This window comes from Dipodomys ordii, unplaced genomic scaffold, assembly GCF_000151885.1.
Source record: "Dipodomys ordii isolate 6190 unplaced genomic scaffold, Dord_2.0 Scaffold157, whole genome shotgun sequence".
Classification (NCBI taxonomy): domain Eukaryota; kingdom Metazoa; phylum Chordata; class Mammalia; order Rodentia; family Heteromyidae; genus Dipodomys; species Dipodomys ordii.
In genome coordinates this window covers 1,618,206-1,630,678 of record NW_012267373.1, presented here as the reverse complement: position 1 = coordinate 1,630,678, position 12,473 = coordinate 1,618,206, and the positions used below count along the sequence as shown (strand labels likewise).

Here is a 12,473-nt window from a genome sequence, read left to right as displayed (position 1 = left end):
GAAACGCTGGATAGAGCAAAGCATCTATCCATCCCAGTTGCACAGGAAGCTTAAATTGGGAGATCACAGGCCAGGACAATCTGGGCAAAAGCAAGACCCTATTCAAAAGATAACAAAAGCCAAAAAGGTGGGAGACTTGGTCCAAGGGGTAACACACCTGCCTAATAAGCTCAAAGATTTAAGTTCAAACCCCAGTAAATTCCATAAAAAAAATAAAAACATATTCTTGCTTGAAGAGAACATAGAGTTATTTAAATCATCTACTCCAGTTTTTTCTTTAAACAGATGAATGCACTGAGATCTGAGGAGGTAACTCTATTTCAGGTGATGGTTAGAACCCTGAGTCTTGAGCCCCATTTCATCACTCCTAATCTATCCCCAGCCTTCACTGTTCTTGAGAAAACAGCTAAGGTCATTTCATCTGGTTACAGCTGTCTTGCTTTTCCAAAGAAGGCAGAGCAATGCCCCATGAAATGAGACCATTAGGCTGAGTTCCCAAAATACGTGACCTTTAGAGCTATGGGCACCAAGGGATCAGATCTGCCTCTTCATGTATTTCAAGGTGGCAATCAGCAGCAGACTCATGGCCCCCCCATCCTGGGGGTTCTCTCCAGTTGCCCGGCTACTTGCCTACAGAACTAGTTGACAACAAGTGCTTTGACGTGTCCTCTTTTTGTCACCTACTATTGGGATTTTCTCTAGGCTGCACTAACTCCCTGTAATTTTCAGGTCTGCTACCAAGGTGAAAGGCTCTTTACCTCTCTTTAACTTGTTGATTCAATTGCTTCAATTCAGTAGTTCATGTTATCATTTTAATTAACCAGCAGAATTAAAAATACTTATGGTATGTAGAATGATGTTATGAAATATGCATATATTGTGGAATGGTTAAATGCAGCTAAGGATGTATATTATCTTCCATACTTACTTTTTTGTGGTGAAAATACTTTTAACATCCATGTTCTTGACAATTTTTAAGTATACAGTTAATTAACTATAGTCATCATGGCACACAATTGAGTTCTTGAACTTATTCCTGTGTCAAACTGAAATTTTGTGTCCATCAATCCACATCTCCCCAATATCCTACATCCATAGCAGTTCCTTTAAAATGTACAGATACAGAATAGTCTTCTAATAATAGTTACTTAGTAATGGGATTATTACGTTACATCACTGGTAAAAAGACTATTTTGCCACATTTGTTTTACCTACCATAAATAACAAAGGACCCTACCTTGTAATAACCACACATCCAAAGAGAAAGTGGTATGCCTGGAAGAAGATTTGGACTTTAAATATGTTTTACCCCTGAGTATAATAGGGAAAAATATAATAACTAAAAAATGTATAATTATTTTGAAGCATTTCAGAAAGAGTTCTAAAACAGTTCTATTTACCAAGACCTTATTTAAGGTCATGACCATATTCTGAGCATCTAAATTTAAAGAAAGAACTAGCTATGCTTAGGAGGGTCCACATTAGTTTGTTACTAAGAAAGAATTTTCTTGGTGAAGCCTATTTTGTGTCCTGAATTTTACAGGTTGACTTTTTCTTTAAATCTTGGTCATGATTAGCTGGTTTTCATTCCAAATCATCTGGAACAGCTACCACATTTCCATTTTGATTCATGGTTTGCTTACTCCCAACATGAGACAGAAAATAATACACTACTTTTGTAGCTTTGAACTTCAATTTTATTAAATTTTTAGATAGTATCATGGATTATGTCAAAAATGGTTGACTCAATCTTCTCATAAAGATGAAAATAATCAGCAAACAACTAGACTCTTCCTTCAAATGACAGTGCACAGTATTTATAGTATGAAGTTGAGAACAAAAAATTAAAGTGGGATTTGCTTTGCATTTGCTATTCTGAGTCTCCTACTGCTCACAACTATTACATTATATATTTAAGGCATAATTGAATCTTCTTTATTTATATCACTGTGAAATTTATTTAAAAATCAGTCATAATAACCAAAGGAAATGAAGACAAACAGTACCAGTGGGGCAGTCAGTGCTAAAAATTCCTCCTGCATGCCATGAGAAACTTCCTAGAGTTTCAAAGAAGCTCTTTCAAGACCTCTGGAAGCCTGTGACAGGGCATCACAGGCAGAAGGATCTCTTCACCTTCTGTCTGTTGTTGCTGTGGTCTCCTTTTAATCCCCTTAGCATCCTGCAGAAACTAAGTTTATAAACAGAAGTTTGGGAATGGATCAACACCAATACTGTCAAATTTCTAAGTTAACAGTCTAAAGCCTTCAGTCTGCTTTCACCCTCTCAATCTGAAAATTGCTCTGTATCCCCATGGCTTCCTAAAGAGGTTTTACAGGCATGTTAGTTTCTAGGCTATCTCCAAGCTGTGTTTTTAAAGAAAAAAAGAAAGAAAAAAATACAGGAGCATCAGAAATCAAAGGCAATGAAAGTACGTATTAAATACAAAGAGGAGACAGAAAAACAACTGCCTATCAGTAAACTGTATATGCTCTCTTACTTAACTTTTTTCCATGGAAATACTACAGAAGTTTTTTTTAAACTGTTTCCTCTGACTCCAATGATCCTTTTTACTATTTATGAATCATTTTTAATGGTTTGAGCCATAGATATTAAATTCTCATGTATTAACTTGTACATTAAAATTTGTGAAATTCCTAAATTCAATGGAGGAATTGAACCAATTCCCAAAGAGTCATTAAAAAGAATTCATTTCTGAGCCAGGTGCTGGTGGCTCACACCTGTAATCCTAGCTACTCAGGAGGTTAAGATCTGAGGATCAAGGTTCAAAGCCAGCCCAGGCCAGAAAAGTCCGTGAGACTCTTAACTCCAATAAACCACTCAGAAAACCTGAAGTGGCGCTGTGTCTCAAGTGGTAGAGCACTAGCCTTGAGCTGAAGAGCTGAGGGACAGCTCCCAAGCCCCACGACTTACCAAAAAACAGAACTCATTTCTGAAAGATAATAGAAATAGGCATTAATGTCAATTTGAGTTCAAAAGAACTCAAGAGAGGAAGTTGTAATTGCTTCACCAAAGCTAAAATCAACTTGTAGGAGCATGAGAATGGTCTTTGAAATATGAAGGGGTTGTCTTGTTATGCACAACTGTTGTCCCAGAGCTTTGGAGGATGAGGCAGGAGGGTATCAGTTGAAGGTCAGCCTGGCCTATATAGTGAAACTCTGTCTCAGTAAGAAAAGAAACAAAAGGATCCCAACTTTTCATATTCTTAAAGGCGTCAAATATATGTTAATCAAATAGTGTCAGCCAGACATTTGAACTCACCATGGGTGCTTTTTATCTGGAAACACTGTTCAGACCTAGTATAAATCTTCTTTTTCCTGTTTTTGACACTTTTAGAGAGGTTGCAGAGTATGCACATGTATTTTTCCTTACTTTCATTAAAATAAAATTGCCATTTGATTGGAATGTATTGTATGCATGTGACATTGGCTCCCCCTGCCCCTTGTGCAACTAATGTATGCTAATCCAAAAATCTTTTTTTTAATTGCCATTCAGAATTTCCATTATTCAAGCATCATTTCTCCATAGTACACCATGCCTGAAAAACCTTAGCTTTTGCAGAAATGTTTCAACTAATATTATTAACAACTTCAATCCACAAAAATCTTGTCAGCTGCTTTTCTAAATCCAACCACATCTCTCGTCAGCTAACCAGGCAAGGGTGGGTTTAGGGAGGGAAATCTATGAGATTACCATTCTGTTCATCCCTTTGAGTTGGCAGAATAGGGAGGCACAAAATGCCAACTCACATGATCCAAATAAGCCTTGGGCAACTGAGGGCTTGGGCTGGCTGCAAGTCAGGTCTGTAGAGTTAGGTCTACTCATGTGTCCTTCCTAATGTCCTTCCTTTAAGGCTGCACCCTTGTAGTTTTAAGAATAAAATGACAAACATGACACAGAAATTCAGAGGTGATGAAATGTACTCGTTTATTAAAACAAAAGGTAAATCTTTCTGAAGAAAAAACATGTTTCATTATGGTGCTATCTTCAGATATACTCATTCAAAAGTCATTTAAATTCATTTATTAACTTTGATAATAACAATAACTTGTGGGTTTTTTTTAAGTTTTACATATTACTAGAATTACAGAAAAAAACAAACATATTAAAGGGCATTTTGGTGGAATTGGCTTTATTTTCATATGTCTCCCTTCTGGTAACTCAGTCAACTGCCATGAATCTAGCATAAAGTGAAATCATTTCTGAAATAAAATTTGGTATTTCCTCTGCCCAGTTATGAAGTTAAAAGGCAGTGATGGAATTGATAACTTCTTTTAATGGGACTGTTGATCTATTTGTCTGTGTTATACATATTTGGGGACATTTTAATGGCTTGTTAGCAGTCTTCTCTCTTGGAAAGGGAGGGGGGGCTAAGAGAAAAAGAAAATGTTCTCATCATTGCCCTTGGACCTGCAGCCCTGTACCAAGGCCCTGAATCAAAATCTGACGCCCACTTAGCTCATGTGGTGTCAATGAGTGGGAAAGTGGAGGGCTTTTAATTTAGTTGCATTTTGCTTTCTGCTTCACCATGCACAGAGGAGAATTCATCAGGTTGAGAAATACCACCCACCTGTAAATGACAGCTTTCCAGATGAAAAGGCTGTGCATGCTTCAATTTGGGGTGTATTTAAAACTCCTGGGCAGTTTACTTTTCTTCCTCCACTCTGAATTTAGCCAGATGCTGGAGGAGAGAGATTTTCCTCGCTTAAATTCAAGGTTGGTGACCAGTGGTCCAATTCCCTCTGCTTCTCACAACTTAGCTTAGCTTCAGCAAGGTTTTTAAAAGTAAAAGACATTTGGGTAATGTGGACAGCAAAACAGTCATAAGGACCAGAATCACATTCTCTTTATCGCCTACTTAGAAATATTATGTCACCTTTTGAAAGAAATAATGATTATTTTACTCAGAGAGGTGGTGATTTTCTCTGAGACAGCCAACATAAATTTCCTCCTCCTCCTCCTTCTCCTCCTCCTCCTCCTCCTCCATCATTATTACTATTATTATTATCATCATCATCATCCTCTCACACTAAGAGGGTACAGCGATAGGAGGTAGATTCTAGGAAGTGAGTAAAGACCTGTTTCCAAGCTCTGGCTAGACAGGAAATCCAGCGCCTGTCCCTCCCTGCTTCCCGTTCATCCCCTCAGGCTCCGTCTCCAGTGCTCTGTTGCAGCTGCCTTCTCCGAAGCTGAGCCTAGGCTGACCTTGAAGGTGGGGAACGCGCTTTGGGAAAGTTCAAGGATGAACTTCGGGACCTGAGCGGAATGGACTGTGTGGGTGCTGTAAACATGGGCTTCGTTGTATCCAGGTCATAAAGGCTGCTTAGCCCCCTGGACACCGCCCCCCACTCCCCAGGTATCCTAACACCTGGCCTAAGACGCAGCTAGGGCCAAGCTATAATCTTGCTGGGAGCTTTGGCTCAAAAGCAAGGGTGCACAGCAGTATTCAGAGACTGGGATCTGCACCCCCCACACACACACACACTCCCCTTCATCCAGCGGCGCCAATCTTGACTGTGTGGGCAACAGAGTGAACGCAGAGGGCTGTTGTGTCCCTCCTCTACGTGCCCGCCCCTAGGAGGTGGGAAGGGTGGTCTGTTTCGCCAGAAACAGGTAAACTTTGGGAAGACCTCGGAACCACCTGGCAGCTCAACCCCTCTAAAAAGATATTTGAAGGAAAACTGCGTTTTCTTTTGAACGCAAATGGTACTTGGGGTTGGAGGCCTGACTCGTGTGGTAGAGCACCAGCTAATGATCAAAAGCGGCAGATATCAAGTTTATGTCCCAGTCTCAGACAAAACGGAAGGAAGGGAGGGAGGAAGGGAGAGAGAGAAAATAGAGTAATAAATAACAGAGAAATAAAAGGGAGAAAGGAGAGAGAACGAAAGAAAAAAGAAGGGGGACAAAGAGAAAGAAAAAGGAAGGAAAGAAGGAAGGAAGGAGGGAGGGAGGGAGGGAGGGAGGAAGGGAGGGAGGCAGAGAGGGAGGGAAAATCAGATTATATTGTAGTTAATTAAGGAAACCCACCAGTCACTAAGGACAACTCAGCCTTAACAAACAGAGTTGGAGAAACAGAACCATTGCCATTTATTAATAAAGTAAGTCAAAATTTCAGGCTTGAAAGTATTTGATATGAAATCAAAGTTACTCTTTCAACATAAATACGTCCAAGAGTGCGTTTATTCACCTTTTCCCAGCCTGAGAACCGGGTTGTGTGATATTTCCTGTGGGATTTAAACTGGGGTGCGGGGGAGTTCCCGGGGTTCGCGTTCGTCTCTCCCCGCAGCCTCCTCCTTGCTGCTGAGCGTTCCACACTCCCAGTCTCGGTGCCGGCTCTAAATCTGGCCGTGCCCCGTCCAGGAAAAGCCTCTCCCGCCACCCAAACTTGCCCTCGGCGGAGGGGGGGGGGCTTGTCTGGATCACCCCTAAACTCCAGGACAAACTTTCCAGGGCTCCCTCCCCACCTGGGGGCGTGGGACCTCGCGGGACGCAGGGAGGCTCCGCCGCTGCGGCGCGCGGCCGCCGGGGCGCGTGCTCTTTCTCCTCTCTAAAAATGAAACGTCGCTTCTCCAATTTGGTCATCCATCCCTCCCCCGCTAACCCCCCTAGAGAGGCAGCGAGCGCCCTCCGCGAGCTGTCTGCAGGTCCTACCCGCCTCGAGGAGTCGAGGAAAAGTTACCTTGTCCCGAAACGTGGAAGGTGCACCCAGTGGAGGAGACCCCTCCCCGCACCCCACAACCTGCAGAGCTAGGGCGGGGCGGGGGTGGGGATGGAGGAGGGAGATCCCCGGACTCCTAGGGAGAAGGCCGCACCTGGACCGGCAGCCGGGGGCGGTGGGATCCTGGCGAGCTGACCCGCCTGGGTGAGACTTCAGAGGGACCGGAGGAAGCAGCCGGGGCGGGGCGGGGGGGGACTGGCGAGAAGCTAGCGGCGCTGCGGAGAGGGAGCCGGGCAGGCGATCGCGGGCTTCTGGGTCCCTGCAGCTTCCCCTCAGAGGGAGTTCCCACGCGCCCAGAACGAGTCCTGAGACTCCGAAGTCCCGTCCGAGTCGTCCGGATCCTCCAGCAGACATCACTGGCCTCCCGCAAAATAATACTAATGAGGAAGAGGGGGGGGCGGCACTGACAGCCGAGCGTCTGTCGCATCCACTCAAGTCTCCCACTGTGAGGCGGCCCCCCCCACCCGATACTCTCCCGGACTTACGATCTCTCAGCATTTGGAGCCCCGGGTCTTTCCCGGGTCCCCTCTGGTCACACCCCGCCCCGCCGTCGCTGGGAGATCCGTCCTCGGAGAGCGAAGCCCAAGGCCGGCCCCGCGTTCAGCGAGGCGACCGCAGTGTGGCTGGCACCCGTGGGTCACAGGCTCGCAGGCTAGGGAGTCCCGGGGATCACACCCGCGGCCTTGGGGCTGACGTCCCCCAGGGTCCCCCTCCCTCCCTCCCTCCCTCCTCCCCGGCCTCCGTCCCTCCCCCTCGCGGCCGGGGCGTGGCGTCGGCGCGCCCTCCCGCGGGGGGCGTGGTGTTTAAATGCCCACCAGCGGGAGCCCCGGCGCTCGGGTCCCGGAACTCGGCTCCGGCTAGAATTGCGGGCGTGGGCCGCGGACGAGCCAGCGGGATCCCGAGCCGCCCGGCCGCCGCCGATGACTCCGGAGCTCGGGTCGGAGCAGCGCATCCCTGGGCTCCGAGGCCCCGGAGTGGATGAGACACCACTTCGCGGCGGCGGCGGCGGAGAGCCATGAGCTGTCTGGATGTGATGTACCAAGTCTACGGCCCTCCGCAGCCTTATTTCGCAGCCGCCTACGCCCCCTACCACCAGGTAGGAGTCTCCCCCACCCCCACCCCGCCCTCGGGGACGCTTCCCCGGCCCCGGGGCCCCTGGCTAGCCTCCCGCGCCGACGACCGCGCGGCTGGTTACCCGGCGCGCTCCCGACGCGCTCGCCGGGATGCGAGAATTGCCCGCGCTGCCACCCGGTTGGTTGTGCGAACTTAGCTAACCTGCTGAACTCGCCCATTTGCTTTCCCGGCAAAGTAGCTCAGCAAGTGTTTCTAGCACACCCAGTTCTTCTCGGAAATCACCATCAGACTGGGATGGCGAGGGCTGAATGGGGTTTGTTTGGTTTTGTCTTTTTTTTTTCCACCTTGGAGTTTGTTAAATTCCAAGTCTGGAGCATGCCAGGGCAGCTTCCATCAAAGTCACTGAGAAAACAAACAAACTTTGTGCCGAAAGGTGAAACTGACCTCAGAACCTACTCAGAAGCTGAGCTCTGTCTGGCTGCCCGAGATGCACACAGCCGCGCGTTCTCATTCCTATACAGTCGTCTCACCGATGAGTGCTTCCCTGTCTGATCTTCCATGGTCAGTTAATTCTAGAGCCTGCGAATTCGTTACAAGAAATACCGCCCAAAAGGCCATTGCTTTGCGATCTTGGCTCTGCCGGATTTGAAAGCTTCGTCTTTCTCAAGCCGGAGTATCTGAATTGGGCAGCCCGGATTTCAACATATGCACTTTAAATACCATTTAACCCCGGTCCTGCAAACTCTTTTTAGTTTGGTTTAATCCTGCCAATTTAGTTCTTCACTGCCCTGTGTGAAGGCCAGTATTCCAAGGATAACAAAACAAAACAAAAACAAAAAAGCAGACACTTATGGGTATAGGAATCTGAGAAGTGGGAGCCTGAACTTACTGAGCTCACGCCTCTTGAGTGAATGGTTTCTACCAATTTTGTTTGTAAATTCAGAATGACGATTCACAAATTTTCTGGTGGATTGGATTGGTGTTGGTTTTTCTCCCCTCTTTTAAACTTTCCAGCTTGAAACTTGTCTCAAGGTTAATTTTAAGAATCCTCAAAGTGCCTAATTGTAAGCCAGGTAAGGGCATAGTATCTGTTCCTCAATAACTAGCATCTTTTGATTGTAAACTCTGAAATTTATCAGGAGCTCCTTCTCAAGGTACTGCAGGGAGGAGAGATTGAGAGAGAGAGAGAGAGATTGAGAGAGAGAGAGAGAGAGAGAGAGAGAGAGAGAGATCAGTTAAGCTGTCTTTCTGGTTCTTTCTGCACCCAGCCCTGAGCCGATTTACTGCATTGGGATTTCTGTTCATTTTTGTAGGACTCAGGGGCTCTTGCAAGGCCATCTCTGCCTGAAGCATGCTTTAATATACAGTCCATTCCTCATTCCCAACCAAGTGGATGCACTTGCTGTTTAATCTTCTACTATTAAATACTGCAATTTACCTCCCAGGATTCTCACTTGCTTCCTTCTGCTCCCTTTTCTTCCCCTCACATGTGTGCAGTTACTGAGTACTAAAATGCTCAAAGACCACTGTTGGTTTCTTTGTTTTTCCTTGCTGAAATGATCCATTTAAAAACTGGGACCAACTTTTAGATGGAACTTTTATGAATGAACCAATATCAATTTATTAAAATGATGATGACAACCATGCAGGATGCTCTCCCACATGTTGACCCCCATTCATTAGCAGATAGAACTATTTCACACTTCCTGTGGGAATTGATCCTTTACATTCCTGGCTATGTAGACGCAGATCTTTTTTGTTTCTGTTTCATCATGGGGATGCTTAATCTTGTATCTTGCTCTGGATTCTCAGACAGGAAATAGTCAAGTGCTTACTGAACTTAGGTGTCCTTTATTTGTGGAGTTTCATTTTTAAAATATGTCAGCTGTAAGTTCTGCTCTGAGGTCAAACTGGTTTTTTGCCTGTATGCTGAGATTTTCACCAAGACATTTTAGAAGCTATTTCCCTATGGCTCAGCAGCAATGGTGGGGCACAGAGGTACCAAGAACTTGAATCTTCTTCTAAGAAAGCCTGCAAGCAGAGATGTTTCTCTCCATTGCTGATCTTATGTGAAGGGTGCAAGGCTTAGGCACAGATGCCAGTTTCTCCATCCGTGGGGATCAGGATGAAGGAGTTCAGTCTGAACTCTTGTCAGCTCTTTTGAATTTGATCTCTCTCTCTCTCTCTCTCTCTCTCTCTCTCTCTCTCTCTCTCTCTCACCAGAAACTAGCCTATTACTCCAAAATGCAGGAAGCCCAGGATTGCAGCGCCAGCCCCAGCAGCAGTGGCAGCGGAAGCTCCTCGTTTTCCAGCCAAACGCCAGCCAGTATAAAAGAGGAGGAAGGCAGCCCAGAGAAAGAGCGCCCACCAGAGGCAGAGTACATCAACTCCCGCTGCGTTCTCTTCACCTATTTCCAGGGGGACATCAGCTCTGTAGTGGACGAACATTTCAGTAGGGCCCTAAGCCAGCCTAGTAGCTACTCTCCCAGTTGTACCAGCAGCAAAGCCTCACGGAGCTCTGGGCCCTGGCGAGGTAGGAATATGGGGCCCTAAGGGAAAGGGTAAATGGGAGGGGATCTCTTCCTCTCTCAGCCTGGGGTTCCCCTGCAGGAACTCAAAAACACTGAAAGAATATTAGGCATCAGAGAGGAAGTGAGGGGAAGGTAATGTGGAGAGTAGAGCAAAAACTGTTCCTGGTGGGGGAGCACCGGGAATGCTTTGGGATCAGAAGGCCTGGGTTTCTAAGTCTCAGTATTGGCTCTACCACTTCCCAGCAATATGACCTTGGACAGGTCTCTTAACCTCTTTGAAGTCTTCTCTAAAATCAGAAGAACACTTGCCTTCCTAACCATCGCCTTGGTAGGCTTTGGGACTCAAGTATTAAAATGTATGCAAATGTGAGATGTGAGAAATGTGGGGTTTCCAATTCCACCCCAACCCTGCCTGCGCAGGATCTTCACCAATAACTTACAGGGAACTTCCCCAGTTTCTTAAAAATTTGTCCAGAAACAAGAAATCCTAGAGTCCCTTACAGTGAAAAGATCTGGTGGGGAATAATGCCTTTGGTAACTAACCTATACCTCTTTCTAGGTTCCAATTACTTAAGAAGTCTTCCATCTAAACAAACAAACAAACAAAAACAGTCTTTACAGTAAGCAAAGAAGCAAGCGTTTAGGTACAACCAAAACACCTATGGTGGTTTTCATAGAACACTTCCCTTCTTTGTCTACCCTCCCTGCAAAAGTGGCTTTAGCCTAGCCAAAAACAATGACTTCCTGCACTACTCAACTAAAGTTTTCTTCTAGTTTGCAAAGTCAACCTCCCTCCAACGTAAAGGTGGCAAAACCATTTAGTAAATTCTTTTCACCAGCGAAGTTTTCAGTGTACCCTATGCTCAACAATGAGAATTTTGTTGTAAAATAGAAATCAAACTTTCATTAGCCATTGTGCTTGGGGGGATGACAACCCCAATCCTTTTTGTTCTTTCTTAAGAATGGAAGTTTGCAAAAAATATAATAACCTTGCCCTTAGACAAGGTTCCAAAACATTAATTTTAAATACAGAAATGTGCTTTCTTCTCCAGTTGCCTAAGTGCACTGAGAGTACATGTTCAAATCATTGTAAAATCTCTGGTATAACACAGATGTTTTCTGCAGATGGAAGCCACCCTAAAGAGCATTGAATTCAGTGGCAACACGATGGATAGAAAATGCTGTTCTCTTAAAATGCTGCCATTCATTAGGGGTTAACAGTGATAGTGACAATAATAATTAGCATTATTATTCCCAGCGTTCTTACTTTGATGCAGAAAGTTTGTTAATTAAAACGTAGGACCCCAAGCCTGTCCCTTCCTGTCCTGTGCAAATAATACAGTTGCTCTCTTATGCTTTCTTCTTCGGGCCTTGGGGAAAGTATTTGAAAGAAAGTTTCTAGAAAGAAAACTAATAATAGTAATACTTTGAGATACGTCAATGGACCGACTTCCAGTCTGTTAGTGACATAGGACCGACGCAAGGAAGGCTGAAATGCGATAGGAACAGAGAGATGGGCAGCGGCCTGACTAGGGAAAATCAGCTTTAGCTTGAGGAGAGGTTTCAAGCAGATTACCTTGAAAGGCAGGGAACACTCTCTGCTCCGCAAAACTTTCTCAGGAGGGAGAGGACCTCTCCCCCTCTTCCTGGTCCTTCCCCCCGCAACCCCCCCCTCAAACAGCACCCCATCCCACCCCCAATCCGGGTTTCTGCAAGAAGCTGTCTGCCAAGGCAGAGGACTCACACTTCCTTCCCAGGGGGTTCCCTTGCCCGGTTCCTGGGTTCCCAGAACTGGCCTTCACCCACCCTGGGCAGCTTCCCGGAGGAGGACCGCTCCCCCCTCCCCGCCCCGCATCCTCGCACCCCCCCGCCCCCCGCACCACGCTTTCCCGCCCTGGGTCGCCCTGCGGTTCGGGTTAGCACGCCGGTGACACCGCAGTGACCGGTTCCTCTCTCCTTTTCCTCCCTTCGGCCACCCCCGGCCAGCAGACAGCACCTACCCGATGAGCCAGCGCAGCTTCCCCGCCTCCTTCTGGAACAGCGCGTACCAGGCGCCGGTGCCCGCACCGCTGGGCAGCCCGCTGGCCGCCGCGCACTCCGAGCTGCCCTTCGCCGCCGCCGACCCCTACTCG

The 12,473-nt window shown here is 46.3% G+C and overlaps 1 protein-coding gene across 1 annotated transcript in view; it reads left to right on the top strand.

Moving 5' to 3' along the window:
• The first annotated feature begins 7,679 nt into the window (after positions 1–7,679).
• Positions 7,680–12,473, top strand: part of Vgll2 (vestigial-like family member 2) — a 6,525-nt gene continuing 1,731 nt past the window's right edge. The window contains exons 1-2 of the mRNA XM_013032815.1: positions 7,680–7,832; positions 10,034–10,343. Coding sequence (XP_012888269.1) covers positions 7,752–7,832; positions 10,034–10,343 — 391 coding nt within the window. The 5' untranslated portion in view covers positions 7,680–7,751. The remainder of the gene's footprint in view (positions 7,833–10,033; positions 10,344–12,473) is intronic.